Source organism: Poecilia reticulata, linkage group LG17 (assembly GCF_000633615.1).
Source record: "Poecilia reticulata strain Guanapo linkage group LG17, Guppy_female_1.0+MT, whole genome shotgun sequence".
Lineage (NCBI taxonomy): Eukaryota > Metazoa > Chordata > Actinopteri > Cyprinodontiformes > Poeciliidae > Poecilia > Poecilia reticulata.
In genome coordinates, this window is record NC_024347.1 from 27787373 (window position 1) to 27811008 (window position 23636).

The 23636-nt window shown below is 38.7% G+C and overlaps 1 protein-coding gene and 1 long non-coding RNA gene across 3 annotated transcripts in view; one reads left to right on the plus strand and one right to left on the minus strand.

Annotated features, from left to right (window-relative positions):
* Window positions 1-2612: 2612 nt before the first annotated feature.
* On the minus strand, window positions 2613-6823 carry LOC108167064 (uncharacterized). Of its 2 annotated transcripts, XR_001777468.1 has the most exons (6): window positions 6688-6823; window positions 6360-6582; window positions 5930-6276; window positions 5214-5852; window positions 4632-4975; window positions 2613-4558 (listed from the first exon to the last, which is right to left on the minus strand). It is a non-coding gene; the product is annotated as an uncharacterized LOC108167064 (long non-coding RNA). The 2 variants fall into 2 exon arrangements; XR_001777467.1 differs by having other exon boundaries at window positions 5930-6582.
* A 4727-nt stretch (window positions 6824-11550) lies between these two features.
* Window positions 11551-23636, plus strand: part of LOC103479951 (cyclin-Y-like) — a 17658-nt gene continuing 5572 nt past the window's right edge. Inside the window, exons 1-4 of the mRNA XM_017309902.1 lie at window positions 11551-12063; window positions 22153-22227; window positions 23105-23122; window positions 23391-23425. Of these exons, the coding sequence (XP_017165391.1) occupies window positions 11910-12063; window positions 22153-22227; window positions 23105-23122; window positions 23391-23425 (282 nt within the window). The 5' untranslated portion in view covers window positions 11551-11909. The remainder of the gene's footprint in view (window positions 12064-22152; window positions 22228-23104; window positions 23123-23390; window positions 23426-23636) is intronic.

Below are 23636 nucleotides of genomic sequence, written 5' to 3' on the forward strand. Positions count from 1 at the left end.
TGAAAAATACTTCCAATACAAAAGACGGTAAGAGTAAAGAAAACCTGATGAACTAGGAAAGAAAGATATGAGGGAAACCATAACCAAACCTAAATAGAAACAAGGCTGATCTAACAATAAGAACTAAGGAACACAGAGCAAGAGAAACTAGAAGATCTAAACAAAGAAATAACCCAACTTGAATTACTCAGACATGGAAGAATAACTGAATCTATGGTGATCAAATTAAGAAATAAACATTACTAGAAACCCTGCAGGGAGGCTGAAATAAGAAATAAATAGAAGGATAAAATAGAATTAAATTATAGTAATTAAAGAAGGCTTGAGATGGACTCAGACAAACAAGGACAAGCAATAACATAATTCTAACTACACTAAACACCTCCAATAATATCAAAAGGACCACGAAGGGTGTTAAAAATGATCAGAAGAGGAATAATTAAAAACCTTTTGACTCATTTTATTTTATCTTCTGCCCGGATTCATTGAAGTCGTCATTGTATCAGCTGAGCCATAAAGACAAGACAACACGGTTCTCCACGTCCAAAGCATAACGACATTTATTAGACAAACAACTAATGAAACTGACAGAACTGAATAAAACCAGCAATATTTACCTCACACGACAGACATCCACACACAACGAAACATTACAAAGAAACATCTCACCGCTATAGATGTTTCTTCTGAGACCAGGTCACAAGGGAACCTCATGGCGATCTAAGGCTAAACTCCGTGCTAGCTAGTTTTATAGGGAGGGCGTGTTCTCCTTCGACGCTGTATTGTTTAATTTTAAGAACAAAGAAGTGTTATTTTCGTTAAAATGAAGACGGATGTTTTTTATGACCCTGTCTAGAATTTTATCAAGTGGTCAAACACATACACTAGCTGTGTTCTAACTTATAGAAAACTACAAGCTAAGTTATTTTAATTCAACTTGGTGTATAATGTTTTCGATAGAAATATCTTGGATAAAAGATTACGCTAATTGAACTATGGATATAATTTGAAGTGAATTTCCTTATTTGAAACACCATTAATTTTACCTAATTATTGAACATATGGTTAAGTTTTCACAACTAGCTTATTTTAAATTTATTTCTTAACAAGGGCTAAACTAACGTGAATTAAAACATGAAGTTAAATAAAATGAAAAGCAAAACAAGCCCAAAAACCCAGTGTCCTGACAGATGTCTGATTATATAATTGTTTACTTTAATCACATAAAATATTTATTTAAAAATATAATCTTTCATTACGTGTATGTTTATTACCTGAAATATAAAATTTGTACTTGAAATTTGATTAATTTCTTCACCCGTTTACATGCAACTTGAAGTGTTTGAATCAAACGATTCATTAATGTTTAATACGTTAAATTATTAAATGAGAGAACAGCCACTTCCAACTGTACACATATTTCAACACAAATGGTTCCTGTTCCTCTTCAGAGTCTGCAGCCTTGCTGAGCTCCTCTCCTGGGGTTTCTTCCTCCTCAGCCTCTCCAACTTGCTCCTCTTCTGCTCCCTCCGCTACTCTGTTTTCATTATTTACCTCTTCTGGGGTAGAAAACAGTCTCTGTAACTTGTTGTTAACTTGGTCTTGCCGTATCGCCTCTTTAATTAACGCCCATGTTGGTCCGACATTGTGGCATTTACCTCGCAGTGACCCATATTCAGGATTCTGAATATCCTGACCGCTCAGTCAGGATTGAGCTCATCCATTTTATACGTCGGTTTGCCGTTAAGAGGACATATCAGAACACACATCAGTATTAATGCTGTAAATCTGATAACTTAAATAGTTTACTTCAATATAATGTAATAACCTCAATGTCCACTGACAAAACTCGGACTATGCTACATAAACAATATAAGCCCATCCACTTAAATGAACTCAACATAAACTGAACATGAGTACACCCCGACAAAATCATTGCAAAAAAATATGACACGACACAAACAAAGCGAATTTAAGACACTCACCAGAATGGAAATGTCTGGAGGAAACTTGTAGGTATCTGGGGATTTTGGAGAAGGTAATATTAGGTTGTCTCAACTGCTGACACCAAGGACATTCATCTTCTTTTTGTTAGCTCCAATAGTTTAGTCTCCTCGCATTGTTTCCAAGCAGGAAAATAGTGAAGCGAAAGTCCGTTTTCCATCTTTTCACCGTTTCAGTCGTGTGATCGGACATTACATTCAATAACACAGCAAGTTTGTACCATAGCTAAATTGTTTTAAGTAACTTGGATTAAAAAAATCTGAGACTGTTGTTTTTGTCGGTTATGTTTAAAAGAGAGGACCCCAAAGATGGCGCGTACTAACGTATTTGCCACTTCGGTACAAGCACAGTGAGAAATGTCAGAGGACTAGACTCAGAGCAAAACTCAGATGACCCAGCTTTTACTGGCATGTAAACGGATCATCTACACACAAATCTGGGAGCTTCCCCAAAGCGTGAAATGAGTCTCAAAAATAAAAGTGCACTCGTAACCGGATCTGTGTGTAAATACAGTTTTTTGTGTGTATGTACCAGGTGATTTGTGTGTACTTTTTCAACATTATGGGCGTAGAACGTTTATTTTATTTGTAAGGTTTACAAATCCAGTATTACACATGCAGATATTTTTACACACGCAAATATTTTGAGAGTATTTTCACTCCATAAAGGGCCAGCTGGGCATTGCACATTGCCTCCATGTCTTTTTGAAAGTTTCTGTTGTTCTTGTCATTGTGCAGATAAATTAAGACCCTCACCAGTCTGCTAGAAATGGTCATCCTTCATTTGGCACAGTGAATACCTTACAGAAGCAAGTTCTTTGTTGAACTGTTCAGCAACAGCTGAGTTGACTTCTTTCCTAAGATCATGGCAAATATTCAGGCTTCTGAGCTTCTCTTCTGGTCCATTTAGATTTTTTTTATTAAATCTATCATAGAGAGAATGTGAGAGATTCCCATGTCCCTGTTAATGGATGTTGTCATGCAAATTGGTTGATCCCGTCGTCTGTATGCATTGGCAAAGGACATCTCAATTTTTTGATCCACTCCATGTGAATCTTCAATTCCCTTTGCTCTGCTATTTTTGATGCTTTCTGCCGTTGGGGCACAAAGTTGGCCATCAATAGGTTAGAAATACAGCTGTTTGGTGCGGTTGTTAGTTCCAACTCGGGTGTGCTGTTCCATCCAGGGTCCCAAAGTCGAATGATGAGTTGATGTGCTGAATGGATTAGACACTTTAATGAAAATATGAATCATGACATAATTATTTAACTTCTGTAACATGTCTTGACTTAAAATATGGTCTTTCATTAAGCGGACTTCTCTTTACTGCAGTTCTACACAGCAAATAAAAAAATACCTGCAATGAGGGCATCTGCGATTGATTTGTCTAAATTGGACCACGTCTTAACAATGTTAACTTCAAGTTCAAGTAAATTCATTGAACATTGATTCATTTATTGAACACATATTTTTGTGTGGTCATTTTTTGCTCTGCAGAATAGATGGTACTGTCTAGCATGTGAGTTTATAAGTCTTCTATATCATCAATCTGCACATCAGACGGCATCTTCACAGTGTTTGGTGACTCCTGGTAAATCCACCACATTGCCATCATTCTGTGAATGCAACGATGGGATTTCCCACTTCCCTTGCATTGGCAGTTCCATTTTCCAGCCGCTGATTAAAAAAACTCTTGTTCTTCCAAATTGACACCAGCTGTCAGTTTCATTTGTGAAGATGAAAAAAAAAAAAAAAACTTCGAGGGACTTTGTTCTCTCCAAAAAGATGAGGAATAGAGGGGGAAGACATGGATGTGTGATTACGGGACAGAGCGAGACACGACAATCGGTGGGGGGATGAGGAGATGAAGGAACAAGGGACGTAGAGACAAATGGTGGTGACTGGGTTATCTGGGGAGAGGTGAGGGGAAGATTTTCCGTGGAGGTTTCATCTTATGGTAGTATGTGAAAATCTGGCAGAAAAAGAAGCAAACATGTGTATGAATGAAGAGGGATGAAAAAAAAGGGGTAACAGATGAGTGGGGGTGGGAACACACTGTCTTTATTGATGTTCTTAGCAGTCAGATCCAGGTTTTCACATTTTGAGTATAAAGCTGCCTGAAAAACGTGCCGGGGACGGAGCCGAGACATCAGCGCGCCCGGGGTTGCGGCACGTCGCCAAGGTAACGAGCGCGGGCCCACCTGAGCGCAAAGCGTTCGGGCAATGCGCCGCGGTCCGTCACGAGGTAAAACAGATCTTGGCACTGTGGCGGCCACTCCATCACTATCAGGAACCAAGTGCTTTTTTGATGTTTTCTGCCGTTGGGGCACAAAGTTGGCCATCAATAGGTTGGAAATACAGCTGTTTGGTGCGGTTGTTAGTTCCAACTCGGGTGTGCTGTTCCATCCAGGGTCCCGAGACATCAGCACGCCCGGGGTCGCGCCCTTCCACCTCGAACCAGTCCAGCATGCGGATCACGCGGCTGTGACCTCCGACCTCACAGAGCCGCTGCTGCAGGGCAATCTCCATGGGAACCGGGCTGAGCTTGCCGGGCTCTGGGACATGAAGACGCGAGTTAAAAAAAGCACAAAATAAACAAACGATTTATTTCATTACAGAATCACAAACCAAGCCGAATGGGTCACAGCCAGGATTGGTCTCAGGGTGTGTGGGGGTTGGGGGGGTCTCCCACTGATGGAACAATGACATCACAGGTTTCCATGGGAACCCCCCTCCTGCGGTTCTGCTGCCTGTCCAGCAGAGGACGGCAGCCGCCTAGGTTCAGGTGGAAACTGAACTGGTTCTGGTTCTGCAGCTGAGCTTCACCAGTCTGGCCCACCGCTGGACCTGGTCCCTGGAGATCTGCTTGATAGCGACCGGAAGTCCATCTGAGAGTCTGTGACCCGAAAACACATGTGGTATAACGGAGTCTCCAGAAGTTATTCGACCAGGTTTTAATGAAGTCTTTTATTCTGAGGGAGAAGAGTAAAAACAAATCAACCTCCTCTTCAACTCTCTCCAGCCCACAGCAGCGCAGAACAACGCTGTGTACTGTTTGATTTTCTCAGATTCAACAACAAAAAATATCTCACAAAAGTCATAAACTAAAAACAAGAGGAGAAAAACGCCACCTGGTGGCCACAGCAACACAATACAGTGGGACAGAGTTAAATAAACGGATAAAAACGATAACTTGAAATAAAAACATACCTGGGGGAGAAGAGTGAAAACAAATCAACCTCCTCTTCAACACTCTTCCTGCACTCCATCCTAAATGTGAAAATAAAAATGTTCAACCGAACTGTGCTGGATTAGCACCGATTGTTCGCGCCAAAATAAAAAAATTATAAAACTGGTTATAAAACCCCACAATGATGGTCAAAACTGCAAAATAACACATTAACAACAATAAACATCATATGGTAAAACTTCGACAACATCCGTACAGAAAACAAACGTATATCGCAGCAGCAAACTTTCCTCTGACTTACTTACAGCAGCGCGGTACAACACCGCTGTGAGGGAAAAGGGGGAAGCGGAGAAACTATGAGGGCTGGACCGAGCTATGGAAGCCCAGGAGACACAAACGAGGTAGAGTGCAGAAAGGCGACCCCCACAGGCAAAACAACAAATAGAAGTAACTGAATAAGATAAAATTCACAAATTCTCAATATAAAATTAATTAGAAATTATAAATTAAAAAAAGGCTGGAAAAAAAGAAAGTGAATCAAAACATGGCTGCCCGGAGCAGCAAGAGGTCTTGATTAGTCGATTCAGCCAGCCATACTCCTCCTGGTTGAGCAGAAAGGCTGCTTGTCAACCGCATCCGGCAGCCTTTTGCTCATCGACCTTGGAAAAAGTATGGATCATTTTATCACAACCGTGAGAGGCAAATGTTTCGAGCTCTTGTTCTGACAAAAACTCACCAAAATCTGGAACCCGGTTCCGTCCGCCCAGCTTTCTGCAGAGGCTACGTCCTTCTTCGTCATGCTGGTCAACACCACGGACCTGTGCCGGGAGAGCATGGCCAGGTAACCCAAGACGTATCCCATCAGTTTGTTATGGAAACGGACTCCGCTTTGCTGCTCCTCCACGTATTCTGAAAAACATGCAGATCGAGTTACAAACTTAAAGAATTCAATAAAAACATGCTGAGCGGTTATCGGGGGAGACTAGAAAATTTAAATCTGGAACCACTTGCGTAGCAGTTCAGGGATCTTTTTTCGGGCAACCGCAGTGAACTCTGCATCCACAGCTGCGGGGGCGTCCTTCTCTGTGTAAACATTAGAAATTTAAACGTTCTTCCAGAAAACGGATGAAAAAGAAACGTGTAGATGGCAGAATGGAAGCTCTTACCAGCTTCTGTGTGTAGAACCTTATCTTTGTGTACTGTCACCTTCTTGGACACACTGGCCTGCAGTGTTTTCAGCTCACATAAAATCCCAGAAAGTTTTTCCTGAGACAGTTTACTAGCTGTCTGATGGCTCGATTCAACGTGCTTCAGAAACTTGACCACGTTACACAGCATGTGCTTCGCAGTAGTCGGTGCATAACCCTCGTCTTCAAGGTCTTTCAGATCCTTGGGGAATGACAGTAAACTTTGTCATTCACTTTTACACTTTAAATTGTATTCCATCTACTTAAAATGAATACCACACGATTTTGTGGACATAGGAGTACACACCTGCTTAGCTTGTCCTTTAGATCCAAAAATCCCAGGTCCCGCTGCCCGGCGGGAGACGGCATGCCACCGAGCATATACAGGCAGAACCGCTTAGCGCAGGGGTGTCCAAAGTCGGTCCTCGAGGGCCGGCATCCTGCATGTTCTCTCCCTGGTGGTTGTAACAACCTCCTCAGCAAGTCAATGTTCTCCTTGGGCCTCTAATGAGCCATCATTTGATGCAGGTGTGTCAAACCAGGGAGAGAACTAAAACATGCAGGATGAGGGCCGACTTTGGACACCCCTGGCTTAGCGTGACTCCTAGCTTGCTGTGCGTTGTCTAAATCCCTCGTTCCCGTGCGTGCTCCCACACACTCGTTCAAAATCTGTCAAAATGACCTCTGTGGGAAGGGAGTCTTGTTTAGATTCATTAATTGGCAGTCTGATTTTCAACTACATTGTTTTGGTCATTTAACAGCCAATCTTTGGTCAGAATTATTGCTGTAAACATTCTGGATTTTTTTATTTTTTTGGATGAGAAAAGTTAGACACCTTACCATACAAGTGAGAGCCGTATGCGTTTTTATCCACCGTCTCTCCTTTTTAGCCGATCCACAGACCCGAGTTTCTTTGCTGGACTTTGTTGGTGTTGACTTTTGGCTCTGAATGCTGGCGACGCTTTCTTCCAGTTTGCCGAGTCTAGCAATAAGCTCCTCGTATTGACAGAAGCTAATATTCAGAACCTGAGACGAACTTTCCGTGGGGACCCATGAAATTTCAGGGTCGGCCGAAGGGGTGGGATCACGCTCTTGACCGCAGGGCAGAGGAGAGCGCTCTAAATCATTGATTTCAATTGTTTCCAATGTGTGGAAACCCTTCACCAGCAAACAGGAAGTAAAGAAATTAGAATTAGTTTAAGACGTATATGACAACCAGCTCTTGCATGTACACACGTACACTCGCGGGGTCAGGTGGGGCGTTCGGAGAAGAACTGATTAGTTCTCTCCAGCTTGGCGGCATCTCGTTGTCCATTTCCTTCCAAAGAGCGTCTTTGGAAAGCCGATCCTCGTGGATGTGATTCTAAGAATGCAGAAGGGTTAGACGAGCATTAAAAAACATGTCATGTATTTGCATCGTTTGTATGACTCATTTTTCACATAAGATCCTAATGGGAAAAAGAAAACAACACATATCAACCTGTTTGGACACACCTAATCTGATTCGTTTTCCACAGTGAATCAAATAAGGTGATATGTCCAGGTCTAATACAGGACCAAACAGGCGTGGCTACCCGGGATCAAATATGATCCTCTGAGGTTTGGGAGAACCAGATCTGACGTTTCAGCTGCTCTGGAAATGGCTCCCTCTTGTGGAGTAACAGAGCAACAGCAAATCATCACATGTTGCAGAGATTTCATCCTTTTTCTATATTTTTTAATACATAGCTGCTTTATCATGGATATTTGAGGATTGACATAATTTGTGTTATTAATTTTTCAAATAGGATATTATTTGAACTGGAAATGATAGCTTTTTAGATAAAATTCTAATTTAATAAAAATAACAGAGGGCAGCATTTGTTCCTAAACAAGCTTTCCTAATAAAGCTTTAATAAAACTCTTTATTTTTGCTTTTACGTACCCACTTGAAGTGCTGAACAGTCCCTGAAAAACCGCCTTGGACTCTGCAGGTGCACCAATCAACTGGCTGGCTCCTTCTGCCAAGAAATGGGTGGGACTTTAAAGCCTAGTAGTCCGGGTCACATGGTACTAAATTAACGTTTTTTGTGAGGTAGAACACAATGGCTTGAAAAGGCTACAAATATTTAAAAATATATTAGAAATATTGTCACCAAAAAAAATCAAATGACAGTTTTTCTCTCAAACAATAAAGTGCAAAAAGGGTGGAAAAAGTGTTTAGGAGAGATAAAGAAAGCTTACAAAGAGCTTTCTTTAGCAGTGTGTGGTGTAAAACTAATAAGATTAATAAAAATAAATATCTTGAATAAAATGCTATTTCGTTTTAAAAAAATATTTGTTAATTTAATTTAAGCAGATGTCGATAATATGGTTCAGAAATTGTGTAAAGCTCTACCAAGTGTGAATACATGGAGGGTAAAAGTTTTATTCTAAAACACTCTTATGGTATGTGGAAATCTTCCCGAGGTGATTAGGGACAAGCATGAACAGAAAATGGATGGATGAGTATCTAATTCAAGTTTAAAATATAAATGAAAGAACTTTAAGAAGCTCAGAATGTAAGAAAAATAAAAATCATTCATGCCATAAGGCCATCATGTTCACAAGAAGTAGCAAATATAATGAGAAACAAGAAATACATCGACACAAGGTTTATACCTGCAGACTCTATTAATGCCTAATAATGGCTTCCCCTTGTGGAGAGAGAGAGTAACACCATTAGCAGACCATCAACCGTTCAAAAGATCTGAGAAGTAACTTGCCTGCAGAGAACGCTCCGGTTTGTCACCAAGACCAGCTTGCTTTGGAAATAAAGTGCTTAAATGGTTGAGATGTTCTAAGTACCATTAAATCGACTTTCTCTGTCGCAGCAGCAGCTACTTTTAAATCTTTTTTTGCCATAGAGAGTAGATTACTCTGCAATGGATACAATTGCAAGGGAAAACATGGAGCAGCTTTTTGAAGCTTCTGATTCTTCAAGTGTTGACAAATTTTTGCATGACCCAGATGTATTTCTGCCTCTTCATACAACCGCCATTGATGGGCCTTGGGATCACCTGGATGTCGATTTTGATTTTGATGGGGTTGTGGTAGAAATAAAATCCCTGTAGGGGGTCAAGATCCCGTTTTCAAAGCTGAACTTGTCTCTTCACAATCTGAACGCACTGAACAACTCCTGAACGCACTGAACAACTCCTGAACGCACTGAACAACTCCTGGCACATTGTGAAGAAGCAACTGGACCTAAAAAGGGTGTCATGATCATATTTACATGATCTTACCACAATGAAGATTTGATAAAAGTGCTTATTCTAATGTTTTTCAAAACAACATGCATAATATTTTATTTTCCAGAGATTTTGCATTTTGAAGTGTTGATTGTATTTTTGAACAATTATTTATTTTGAAGTGTTGATATTATTTTTGAATCAGTTTTAATTTTCACGTGTTGATTGTATTTCAGAGAAATTTTTATTTGAATGTGTTAATTTTATTTTTGAACCATTTTTTATTTGTAAGTATTGATTTTATTTGTTAGCCATTTAGCCAAGTCTCTGTAGAACCATTTGTCTCTGCTCCTGACATCTTCAATACAATTTTTTGATCCCAGGCTTAGTTTATGGACTGTAATGTGAAATTAGGCACAAGTATAAGTTTGACAGTTTGTTCACCAAGTTCCTGTGCTCTCTGAGAGGATCTATGGTATAAGTATTTGAGTATCACGTTTGCTTCACAGGCAAAAGGTTTCTGGTTCGAAACCAGACTTTGCATGTCACAGGTGTTTAAAGGTCAACAAGGGTTCTGTGGTGTCATGGTCTGTACTCTAAATCCTCTCTCTCTCTGCCTCCCTCAGCCTGGATTTGAACCCTGGTCTCCCAGATGAACTACTGGTGACATATCCATTGACCTATACTGTCATCTGATGTGTGGGAGATCCACTAGCTGCTTGACTCTCCCAACCTCTATATAAGCTGAAAAATAATATTTATATATACACACAGACATATGTCACTGTATCTGTCATTTTTGCCTCAGTCTGGATTCAAACCCTGGTCTCCCACGTGAACAACTGGTAACATGCCCATTGAGCTATACAGTCAGCTATTGTGTGTGTGAGAGCCACTGTCTTATGAACGATCTGACCTGACTCCATGTGGCATGGTTTCTGTAGTCACCATGCTGAATGATGCCTCCAAACACATGTCAATATCTCAGGAACCATAGAAGGTATAGATTTCATTCATAAGGATTAGGGGAATGTTTCTGTGATTTTCAAATTTTAGGTTTTAGATTATTTTTTTTATTTGATTTTTTTTACATTGCATAGAATATATTACTGTAACTAGACATGCTACTGGTAGCCTAGATGCAACCATTATTTATTTAACCATACTTTAGTCTTTTATATAATTTTGCCTTATAAACTACAGTGAACCTATGGTTTAGGTTTGTAAGCTCTGTTCTCCACCAATTTTTAACACTGTTTAGGTATAATTTTTGCACTGTCCAAAAGCGTTTACTCCTCTTCAACAGTTTTTCTGTTATAACAATCCCATTTTGGCACTTTGCAGGATCATAATTTGTTCTGGTACTTCTGCGTATTTCTTACATTTCTGCAAGTCTTCAGCAGTTGACTTCAAACGTTTTGGCATTTCAACAAAAGCATTCAGCATTCACACTTGGATTTTCTCAGGAAATACACACTTTCTTGTTCTCTAAATGTCTTCCTTTAATAGTCATGAAGTGAGACCAATAGAGGGCAGCATCACATCAACTCTCCTTCTACTTATTAATCATACATGAGTATTAAAACAAATTTTGTTCAGCAGGATGAGTGAAAATATGAAAAAGAAGTATAATATAGTTGCTTCTATAATCAAACTTACTCTGCTAACAGTCTGAGGCAAAAGCTGCTCCAAAAGCAGACCACAGTGGCCCACTGAATAAAAGTTAAACACCTTTTTTTTTTTTTTTTTTTTTTTTACAATTAATTTAAGTCCTAATCGGGCATTATCCTAAAACGAGCTTTGTAACGCAGGTCACATTTGAAAGCAAATCACCAATCGTTTTAGTATTTTTTTGCTGCTGGGTGCAGTAAGGCTTTGTCAATCAGGAACGCCGCATTTTATGTATACCGGAAACATGCTTTTATTTTTGAAAGCAGTTCATTACCGTGCTTACCGTAAACCATGCGAATGAGCGCAGTAACAACCATCAGCCTTTCCTGACTGCGCAGCGCAGACTGGATTGTGTCGCACGATTCCAGGATTCCCGCATCACTGTGCGCCTGCAGCGTCACAAGATGAGTCCTTCCTCACGATGCGTGTGACTGTGGATTTGTTATTTGGCCTCCATCACTGTAAGGGTGGAAGTGACACATCCGCACCGTGTGACAGCTTCTCCGTGGACGCTGAAGGTTGACAGGATCTGCTGAGGATGCGCCCCGAGCGCACAGTTGATCTGTGTTGATGACGGGCTCCTCGGGGCCGCTTCAGCTCCTGTTTCAGCGCGGAAAGGATTATTTGTTTTTATACACCAGGAGGAGAAATGGGGAGCACGACCTCCTGCTGCGTGTCTGGCAGCCCCAAGCTGCGGAGAAATGCCCACTCCAGGCTGGAGCCATACCCCCAGGAGTCGGATCTGAGCAGGGAGGAGACGGCGTGCAACCTACAGCACATCAGCGACAGGGAAAACATCGACGGTAAATTTGTAGCCATACATTTAGATTTCATGCATTTCATATATGCAGAATAATCATGCTACTATTTCAGAATATTTCCATTTACTATTTATTGTGTTTCTAATTGCTTGTTGTGGAATACTTATTATAGGGTACAGAAAATGAAATGAAAACAGTTCCCAAATAATTTCAACATTAGACACTAAAGTAACACGTTCATTATTTTTCTATCAGTATAAGTTGTTTGAAAGGCAAAACACACACTATTGTCTTCAAAATAATATGAAATAATAAATGAATCTTATCTGTTTAATAACCCCAGAGGGAGAAAAATATCATCTCACTCCTCACCCTATAGTAAAGACGGACATGGCCGCCATGAGTGCAGGTTTGTCACATGGAATATAGAGATGTTGCAGAAACATACGGATCAGATCAGGGCATTCTTTGTGTTGGCCTTTGTTTTCAGTTTGTGCATGAAAGAAGCAGCAACTGTGCAACCCCCCTTCACCTCCAACTCCAAGCCTCCACTGATACATGCTAATATGCGTTACAATTGAGCCATTCAGGATTGGAAACGCTCTGCTGAATGGATTGCCTTATTTGCAGTCAGTGATTTCATATACATGGAAACTGTACGAGGCCTCCTGCTTCTAATAGAAATCTACTCGTTGCTTTCACGACCCAAAAGAAAATATAATGTTTTGGTTCTTGCAATCAATGCTTGGTCAGCTATTCTACTCTTATTATTACCCAAACAGTATTTGTCTTTATTTTCAGCATTAAATGCTTCTGATGAGGGCTGCAGGACGTTTGGAAAATGTCTCCATTACTCTCACTGAGTTTTCGCATCCTTGTCACTGGAACCGAAATCTGGTGGAAATGTTGTCAGATAGTGAAAGTTAATTCAGCTCGACAAATATTTATTTGGTAAGCAGTTTGAATGTATTAAATGCACAAAATAGGATGCAATCTGTACAACTTTTCATTCAATTTGTAAATTGCCAGTATTTTGATAAACCTCTTTAGGTTTTGTTATCCTTAAAATGAGAGTTTGGCCAGTTGAATACTTTAAATTGTGCTATGAGTCCATGAACACTGTCCAGGGTGTGACCTGAGCTGATTCCCATCCGAGAAGATGTGGTTGGTCAGGAAGATCAGAATAAATATGCCAGAAAAACATGAAATATCTGGAGCATTTATTGTACAACGGCCTCCAATTAGGTCTTCTTACCCCTTAAAGCAGGGGTGTCAAACTCCAGTCCTCGAGGGCCGGTGTCCTGCAACTTTTAGAAGTGCCTCTGCTGCACCACACCTGAATAGAATAATTAGGTCATTAGCAAGGCTCTGGAGAACGGAGGAGGTAATTAAGCCATTTGATTCAGGTGTTTTGTACCTGTGGCACATCTAAAAACTGCAGGACAGCGGCCCTTCAGGACTGGAGTTTGACACCCCTGCCTTAAAGGATTGACTGAATGAGCCACGTCTTCTGCTTTACATTGAGCACACGTTTGTTTCTTTCTCCGGTGGCAGTCGTTGTTCTCTGTTGTTTACTGGAGTGGAGAAGCTTCGGATCACATTACAGCCATTCTGATCAGCAGACGACCAGTGTCTGTACACCCAGAGAATATCGGAAAATATAATGGATCATTTATTTTAAATAGAAAATTTGATCAAAATGGACTACAATACATTTGATTATTTATTTTTCCATATGCATTTACAGCCATATTTATTTTGTGTGTGTATTTTAGAACTGATTTTACTTGAAAGAAAAGTTGTTGAAATAGTTGAAGCTCTCAGCAGGAAACTGACTCCAATCATATAGACGGAGCTTCAGTGGTTTAAATGAAAGCACATGTATGTGTTAGAATGGCCTAGTTAAAGTCTAAACCTAAATACAATTGCCAGTGTGTGGCAAGACTGATTACTCTCCATCCAACCTGCTTGAGGGATTTCAGGAAGAAAAGTGGGAAAAATATCCGTTTTTAGATGTTCAAAACTTACATCTAAATGTCCCTAATAGATTGAATTGCAGCATTAGATGGTTCAACAAAGTATTAACTCAAAGGTCTAAAATCATTAAAATATTTCAATGTACCATTTTACCTCCACTTCACAGTTATGTGCGGCTTTGAGTTAGTTTTTTGTTTAAAATCAAATAAAATACATTGACGCTTGTAGGTGTTCCGTCAAAAATGTTGAAACGTTTAAGGTTTGAACTTTTCCAAGGTGTTTTTATCACTAGAACAAACAGAACTGCTAATTTCAATGAAAACAATCAGCCCCTATGTAATGTAGTTCATCAATATCTGTCTATTCAGTAATATCAGCCTGTATTGATCAGTCCTGTATGCTTGCATACAGCATACGTACCTCATACATTCTGCATGCTGTTTGTAGCAGCTGTTAACCTGAGTGCTTTGTTTTCCACCATTGCATTGTAGGATGGAAATCGTTTCTGGGTATTAAACATCCATCCATCCATCCATTTTCTTACACTCTTATCCCTCAGTACGGTCGGGAGGGTTGCTGATGCCCATCTCCAGCTAACGTTTCGGGTGAGAGGCGGGGTCACCCTGGACAGGTCGCCAGTCTGTCACAGGGCAACACAGAGACACACAACCATGCACACACACACTCACACCTAGGGGCAATTTGGAAAGGCGGAAACCGGAGTACCCGGAGAGAATCCACACATGCACAGGGAGAACATGCAAACTCCATGCGGAAAGACCGGGGCCGGGAATCGAACCCAGAACCTTCTTGCTGCAAGGCAACAGCTCTACCAACTGCGCCACTGTGCAGCCCGGTATTAAACATATATTTGATAAATATGTGTATGCATAGTAATGATTGCAGGGGTCAGCCGACTCCTCCGGGAGGGATAAAGATGAGCCATGCTGAGACGCTGTCTGTCTCAGTGAAGCGGTGACTGAAACCGGAGCGTATCTAATGTGCTCGCTCTGTTGTGAATTCACTGACAGTATGCGACAGAGATTACAGCGCTTCATTAGAATGTGCAGCTCCACATAAAGAGCGGAGCCCCTGGGAAGCAGCTGGGATCCAGTTGGAGCAGATAGACGAGGCCTCCGGGGAGAAACCAGCGCCAAGAATTCACGCCTGAATTTAAAAGCCTTACAAGTTGGCTTTCAAGGCGTCACATGTTCCTTTTTCAGCATTAATAAGAAGTTGGTAGCATTTTAGTGTCACTGCTTTATAATACCCCACAATTAGCTCTGGTGTTGTATGAATAATTTACCAGGTTGTTCTGCAACCATTTAAAACATTTTGGCAAACTATAAGCTATTATCCACTATAATTAGAAGAAGTAATAAAACCTCATGATTTTATTAGCGTGTAGATCAATCTTTAGCAGAAATAAATCTCAGTATTTGCTTTCTGTCTAACTTTATTATTTTCTTTCTGCACTGTGGAGTAATCTAGGACTGCACAGGTCTCTTACAATCACATTTTAATCATTTTGAGTGAAGGACTGATTCTGGGGCGTGGCAATATGGCCTAAAATCAACATTACCTCGATAACAATAAACGGAGGACGACACTGACCCAAATGAAAAAAGAATATGACAGGACAGCATAATTACTTCACAGCATTGGACCGGCTTTTCACAATTATTCTTATTGCCACTTAAATGGACGTTAAAACTACAGCATCTGCAAATCAATGAAGAAAATTGTGCTTTCAGTTGGCAAGAGTTATTCAACAAATCAGTACTACTTAAGTTTTGAAGTATAAAACAACTTATTTGTATTTTTCTCAGTCCCAGCAACTCAGTGCTGATTTTCCAAAGCATAACGCTTCCTCTACCGTGCTGAATGGTTAGTAGGAAGAGCTTCTCATTTATCAAACATTGTTCTAGAGGTTTTTTGTGCTTCATTTGGATTCATCTTTCAAACCCAAGTTGTGCAACCCCTGTTTTCAGAGGAAAGAAGTGTTTTCTTTTAACTGTTCCAAACAAAAATGTCATGTTCAGATTCCTTTCTATTCATAAACTTTTACAATTTGCTCATACTCATACTTTGACTTTACTTTTACTTTACAGAGCAGAAATGTTCTACCAAAAAAACAAAGCTCAACATATTTCTGAATCATAACTGAAAAATACATGAAACTGTGTAGATGAAACAAAAACAAGACAAAAATGACCTGTGGATGCATGTAGCCCTTTAGAATTACAGATCAGTTAAAAGAAACTGTTTTTTAAATTTATTTCTATACATTTAATTCATAACTTGAAGGAAAACTGGGTCTGGTTTGGAAAATAAATAAACTTTTGTTCATTTTGTTGATACATGAGTTTTTTTAGTATAGCTAAACCCTGATTGAGGGTAATAGACGATGTTTGCAGTTTCATCCCACATTGTCCCGCCCATCACTGCCACTAAAAACCATGTTCATTTTTCTGCTTTATATAGTTTTTCTAAAACTGTAAGAGTTGGAAATTTGGCTGCGTTCTTTTGTTTTCAGAAGCCGTTGAGTTCGGTGAGATCCTGTCCCGTTTGGACAAGCTGCCATTTGTAAGGCGGATAATCAGCCACATGAGGATTATGGAGTTCAGGGAGTCATGGGAATCCTTCTGGGATACATTTGCAGAATATTTATTCCTTTGCTTTCCCTGAAAAACCCAGAGATTTTAAATTTTAGTAACTGAAAACAACAAAACACATTATCTGAGAAAACGCTGATAAAGCCAAAAGCAGCATCATGACTTGTTGGCGTTTTGTGGGCATTTTTTTTGTTTAGTGTTGGTGTTTACCTTTAAAATAATGTTTCAGTAAAAAACACCCATGTTATCTGAACAACAGAGTTATTATTGTTGTGCGTGAAGCTGACCCTGTAGCATGCTGTGAATTTGAAGGACATGTGATTGCTGCAGCAGTGTGTCACTGACCCGACATTTTAAAGCTCCTCTAAGGCTGAACTGCTGTCCGCTGCTTTGGAGAAACATCGAGAACGATGGTATTCGCTTTACCACCTTTTGCAGTACAGGTTTATTACTGACATTACTCTTTTGAAGCACAGTTTATGGGTTTGTATTTGTGAAAGAAACAAGGATACATGCACTACTTGGAGATAATTACCCTTTTAAATGACTGAATTCAGGTCTTCTAATTACTCCCACACTGCTACTTTCTCCTGCTACTCTCCTATTCGCTCCAGTTCCTACTGCAGTTTATATTCTCTATTTTTTATTCTACTCATCTAACTCTTATACTTCTGGAGTAAAATATTATATGTTTTTGCCATTCTCGTTGTTTTGAGCAACACCAGCTTAACATGAGCTGATTAATTAATCAGGATTGTTGCCAGGCAGCATGTCCCTAGTTTATTGTGTAACAGGCATGCTGGTCACAATTTGCCAATACTAGCTTTTAAACCTTTACTTTTATTAGAGTAATGTGTGTCTTTCCTGTAGTGTGTTTTCGGCAGGGTGCAGCAACTTATTACTCTTGATATCTGTAACTATACTGTAGCTTCTTTAAGGCAGATTCATCTTGCAGATTATTATGTCATGTGAAAATGAGAACTGTTTAAAATAAGTGATCATTTGTCCTCGTGACTGTGCTTCTGAAAGCTTTTTCTTCTTGATTCCAGAAGAAAACAAAATTAATCGCTACTTTAATTGAATAAACCAGTGGTGAAAAAAAATGTTGTGAAGTTTACAACAATAAAACCCAACGTGAATATTTCCCAAACTGCCATATTTTGCTGCTTATCATCTCTGAGAGTAACTGACATTTGCTGAAACATTGAAGTCTGAGCCTCACTGAGCCCGACGGAGCCGAACAGGCTGGAAGATCTAAAGTAAAATCTGATAAACTAACATTACAAACAGACGCCAACTCTGGAGGAGGAAGACGGATGGGGACAGCGAGAACAAGAGACAAAGTGGTCATATGAGCTGCCTTATTTTCCACAAAGCTGACTGTGTTTTTCTGAGCCATCAGCTGATGCTGTCTTATTTAGGTACAGTATGAAGGCAGGAAGCGCTTTGTTCTGCACAGTTCCTCCAGTCAGCCTCTGTGTCGGGAATGTTGCTCAGTTATTAGCTGGAGGTTTTGGATGTGCCAGATATTGGACTAGGTCAGCAACCTTTACAATCCAGACATTTTTTCCTTCACTTCTGAGTAAAATGTGTGCCAGGCTGCAAAACCTACATGACAAAAAACTCAGAAAACGTCTCAAGTTTTATGCCTGTAATGTGAAATTTATTCCTTTGTCAGAAAACCTCTGTTTTTAAATATATGTTTATATATTAACATTATTCTTTGACTTAAAGAGCAATGTTAATTTGATATCAAGAGAATTAATATTTTTTCTTTTTACAATGACATATTATGTCAGTGTATGGTATGAAGTGTCAGATCTTATTTTCATGTTTATATGATTAATAGAAAATACAAAATTAATTTGTTTAACTGAGATTTATTTAATATTTAATCAGGACTAATCTAAGAGCTCAGATATAAACTTTATCAGTTGACATGCATTCTTATAATTTTCATTTCTTTTTGCTAAATATTTGAGTGAGAGGCATTAAACCCTTTATTTATTCGGATTTTGTTTTTAAATCTTGAACACTTTTTCCCCTCTATAAGGGGAAACATGAAACAGAATGTGATATTGATGAACAAAGAATAGTTTTTATGTGTAACAGCATGTTGTTAAAATAAAGAGCACTTTAATCCTGAAGCATCTGATCTGACGGCTTCTAACAAGCATTAAACTAAATCTTATTTCAGATCAGTATAGTTAATTAATTTAAAGTAAATGAGTTCATTCATCATCACAGACTGAGATAGAATCTTAACATTTAATTTGGTTTTAATAAGATGAGGGAAAATAATTTTAAAACTATTAGTTCAACCTTAGACGTTTGTATCAGTTCTTGTCGTAGAATCAATTCACCCATATGTATCTTTTTAAAAAGGTCTATAATGTTTGTTTGGTGTTATATTAGACTACATTAAAGGAAACATTTTCGTGTGCAGGTTGCATGTTATCAGTGCCTTCACAGGCAGCTCTCCTCTCCCCTCCAGGCGTTTGGGGTCATGTGGAGGTCATGTGTATTTAACATTGTCTGATTGAACCATAAGCCAATCATTGCCGATGATTTTGTCATAAAAAGATTTCCAACAGTTAAGCTAATAGTTCAAGCTCTGTGTTTTGCTTTTTTGTTTGTTTTGTTCTAGATTTATTTCAAGAAAAAGGAACAAGTTGTGTCATTATGAGAGGATTCTGGTACCAAAGGTCCAAATATGAAACTGTTTTTTTTTACATGTAAAGATACAACTACAGTCCATCCTTTGAATTTCTGAGACTTTTTTATGTCGGAATGGTTGCAACTGAATAAAGACCCCAGCTGTATTAGTTACTGTACATTTAGGATTAGTACCATTCAAATTGGTCCAGTTTCTCCTGCGAAATGAAACCATTAAAGATCAGCATGCATGACTGAGCAGGAAGCACGTTCCCTGACTGCATGGGGGCGAAACATTGTTCACGCTGCCGCGGATTCCAACAATAACGCAGAGATCACATTCACAGCAACGGCCTCTGCAGATCTCACAGGCGTTCTGTAAATAACTTCATACAATAATAATAAAAAAATCACTATTCAAATTGTAATAAATATGTATTTTTATTTATCACCTGTAAGCTTATCTAAAGATTTCAGGAAAAAATCTGATATTTTCAAAGAATAGAACAACAAAAAAGTGTATTTGAAATGTTTCTTATAATGGTCATTATAGACAAAAAAATAGGCTTGCCTTGCTTTTTTTGTTTTTAAGAAGAATTTATAAGATGTAAATATATAATTTATGAAAAAAATGCATTAAAACTGCCATGAATGAAATCCTATTAATGCAGTGCATTGAGGTTGTATTATGTTGAATATAGTCACCGTAAATTAAAATACAGTCATAAAAACGTTACTGAAGTTGCTTTGTAATTCATAAAAGCATAATAGTTTAGAAACATATTAACTGCACAAAGCACATTTCACTAGGAAGCACAAATTCTGTGAAAAGGTTGAAGGAAGAAGCAAGAACAAAATATTCAACCAATAATCAGGTTTTTAATCGATGGAGAAAACTGGAAACACGGAGCAGAAGAGTTAAGGCTTCACCTTTAATCTCGTTTTGGTAAATTAGATTTTTTCTCTGGGCTCTCAGGTCTTTGTTCTCTCAAGCACCTTGAAGAGAACAAAGGATTTTCCTCCTTTGTTCCTTGACTTAGATAAGACAATCTTTTAAACCCTGAAGGCTATTTGTCTTTTTCAGGACCAAAGTAAGAAAAAACCTGAGAAATAAATGGGATTAATCTGTTTTTGTAGAAGCTTATGGTAACTGATAGCAGCATTTGAGAATGTGCTGCAGATTATAACGCTCATCAAGAACATTACAATGTCACTTTTTGATTTTATAAGACGGTTTTAAAGGAACGTTGGAAACACTGCATGGAACTGGAGCTGATCTCTGCAGAGCAGGGAGGACTTGTTGTTCGTTCATTATTCAGCAGCAGGAAGGCAGAGAGGCAGGCTCTCCTGGTGACGGGTTTCAGTTCGCCACAGTGAAGCGCTGTTCTTCGTCAGAGTTTACTTCAGGTGATGAGTATCGCGTATCAGCAGTGACATGAGATGCTGTAAACTCTGGGAGCTCCCTGATGGATTCTGAAATGTTTTCTGGACTGTCAGGCTGAAGCTGCTACAGAGCCACAAAATAACCCGAGGAAACAAAAATAGCAGTTTGAAATGATGATGATTTCATTTGTCAAGAGAAACAAGCTATTCAAACCAACCTGGGCTAATAAAAAAACAACCACAAAACCCTTTTCAAATCAGAAATTAACTATGATTAGCAACCTTTTTTTTTTTTTGAAAGTTGAGTTTAATTTCATAAATCCTTACTTAAACAGAACCGATATGAAAACATGAAGCATGCTATAGAAAACTCAAAAGGGAAAATCAGTGATATTTATTAACATAGAGCGGATTAAAGAAATAAACATGTATCAATGTTTGGGATTCCAGTAAACCTCAGTGAGATCCGTTATCCACAAATAGAGAAAACATAAAACTGATGAATCTTTACAGCAGCAGAGACCAAAATTACAACAAAGTCAGCACAACTCCAAAAAACGAGAGTGTTTGCATGACTGTTCTGCATGGCTTTGTCCCTTAAGAAATTAAATCTGTATTTACCCAGGTCATCTTTGTCTTGTATAATATTTTGTCTTTTCACTGTAAAGCAACAGTTTGAGCGTCCAGTTACAGTGTTTTTGTTGCAGTGCTTGGCTGAGTGGAACAGGCAGCATCACATTTTTGACACATTCATGGGACTGTCAGAAATCTTTCCACAGAGATAGAAAACAGTGTGTGTGTATGAGTGTGTGTGTGTGTGTGGGAGAGAGTTTTTCACCAGCTCAGCTGGAAAAGGTCAAACTGCAGCTCTTTTCCATCGTAACGTAACAAACATGATCCCTGTAAATAACAGCAACAGTTAAAGAACAAGAACAGGAATTAAACCTCCACTTAAACCAGTGAATTATAAAAGAAGACAATCTGTATTTATGAGATTAAACATGAGATCAATATTCAGACATTCTCCATCTGTAGGTTACTGGTGTAGCAGATGTATAAAAGTTAGTATTATTGAACAGAAGCTGTGTTGTAGTTTTGGTAAACAGTTTTCCATCTGTATTAATAGATTCTCACATAAAACACATCTGTGGCTCTCGGCTTCAGGCTGTGATGAAATCCAGATAGATTCTATTTGGGAATAAATCAAGCCTGAATGTTTTTGTGCACAAAGACACAAAACATAAGATAGACACAGGGAAACAGATGATTATAATCAAAGCATCTCCAACTTTAAACATAAGAAATGGTTCAAAAGATGGTGGCAGTGTCACCAAAAGTGGGATAAATTTGCTTCTCCACAATGGAGACGGAAATACATTTCTAAGTTTTATGATATGCCATATCTGATTTTGAAGAGCTTTAGATATTTATGCATGTTTATGATTGTCCTTAACTTATCTCAGATTGATTATTTCTCAGTGTTTCTTTTATGTGATTGCAGAGTTGAACATGGAGTACAACCCATCAGACCATCCTCGGGCCAGCACTATATTCTTGAGCAAATCTCATAATGACGGTGAGCAGCCTGTTTTCCTTAACAATATTTTTCTGGGTGAAGTTTCAGGAAACTCAATGTGGAAATTGTCTGGTAGAATCTGTGACACTCATCAAAATATTGTGGATCTTCAAGAGTTGTAAACAACTGGTACTGATCCTTTAATGGCTATTTGTAAATGTGCTTTAAGGAAATTATTCAGCCCATGTAGTTTTCCAAGCTGTTTTCAGTTTTTTCTTTCAAAACATGTTTAGAAATAAGTGATATGATTTCTTTCACTATAGGGCACTTTTAAATAAAAACATGCTATAAAAACTTTCTCTTAATTAAATATCTGAATATTCAAAAAGTATGCATTCAATTATACACAATAAAAAATGTTTGTACATGTATGTTTAATTGATTTTCATAATTATGACATTTTTTACAATTTTCCTGAAGATATTAATTTATTTATTATAAATTTAAACAATCACATGATTTTTCTCTGGTTGTGGAAGTTAATGAACAGTAAAAACAGAGAAAATAACAGTTTATTTCTGACAACCTCAATGTGTAAAAATGTTTTTTGTGGACGTTCAACAGATCTCTACTTACAGAGAAATTCAAGACATTTTTGAAACAGATTTTTTTTTATATTGCAGAAATATCATTGTACCAGTGTAAGCTTTTCACAGGGAGATGATCTTGAGTAAAAATATGATTTCAGTGGTATTATGTTTACATAAGAATTATTAACATGATGCGGTTGCTTTTATTTAAAACAGAAAGTAGTTGTTATTTCTACTGCTGCTTAAATAAAATAACATATTGATTATAAATCTGTTTGTAACATCCTCTCAAGAGTTGTTGTCTGAGGTGCAGGAAGTTTAAGTTTGTTGGTTTTTCTGTTTTTCAGATGTGATTTACAGGAATGGTGAGTGCTGTGGTTTCATCTCCCTCTAGTGGCCAGACCCTCTCGGTGCGCTGCTGGTGTTCATTTGCAGCTTCTAACACTTTGAGCAACATTTTTGTGATTTGTAGTTAACAGCGTTGATTCCCTTTTTTGGTTTGGCTTCCTGTTCTAACAGCATGTTGTGCAGGTTGATAATTTTCAGCTTTTGCATGTCGCTTACTGCAACTTACAGTTATAATCATAAATCATCTTTCTGTTTTTCATTTTTGTCCATTTTTTATTTTTACAGTGCGAGAAAAACGAAAGAGCCTCGTCATCAATAATGTGAGTGCAGAGTAAAAACATAATTAAGTTGTTGATCATTTTAATGCAATTCTTCCTGTTAAATATGATGTTGCACATCACTGCATTCACAGAATCTGTCAGGCTTCATGTGGGCCAGACTAAACAACGCCTGCTGTAATCCAGTCTCTCTCTCTCTCTGTGTGTGTGTGTGTGTGTGTGTGTGTGTGTGTGTGTGTGTGTGTGTGTGTGT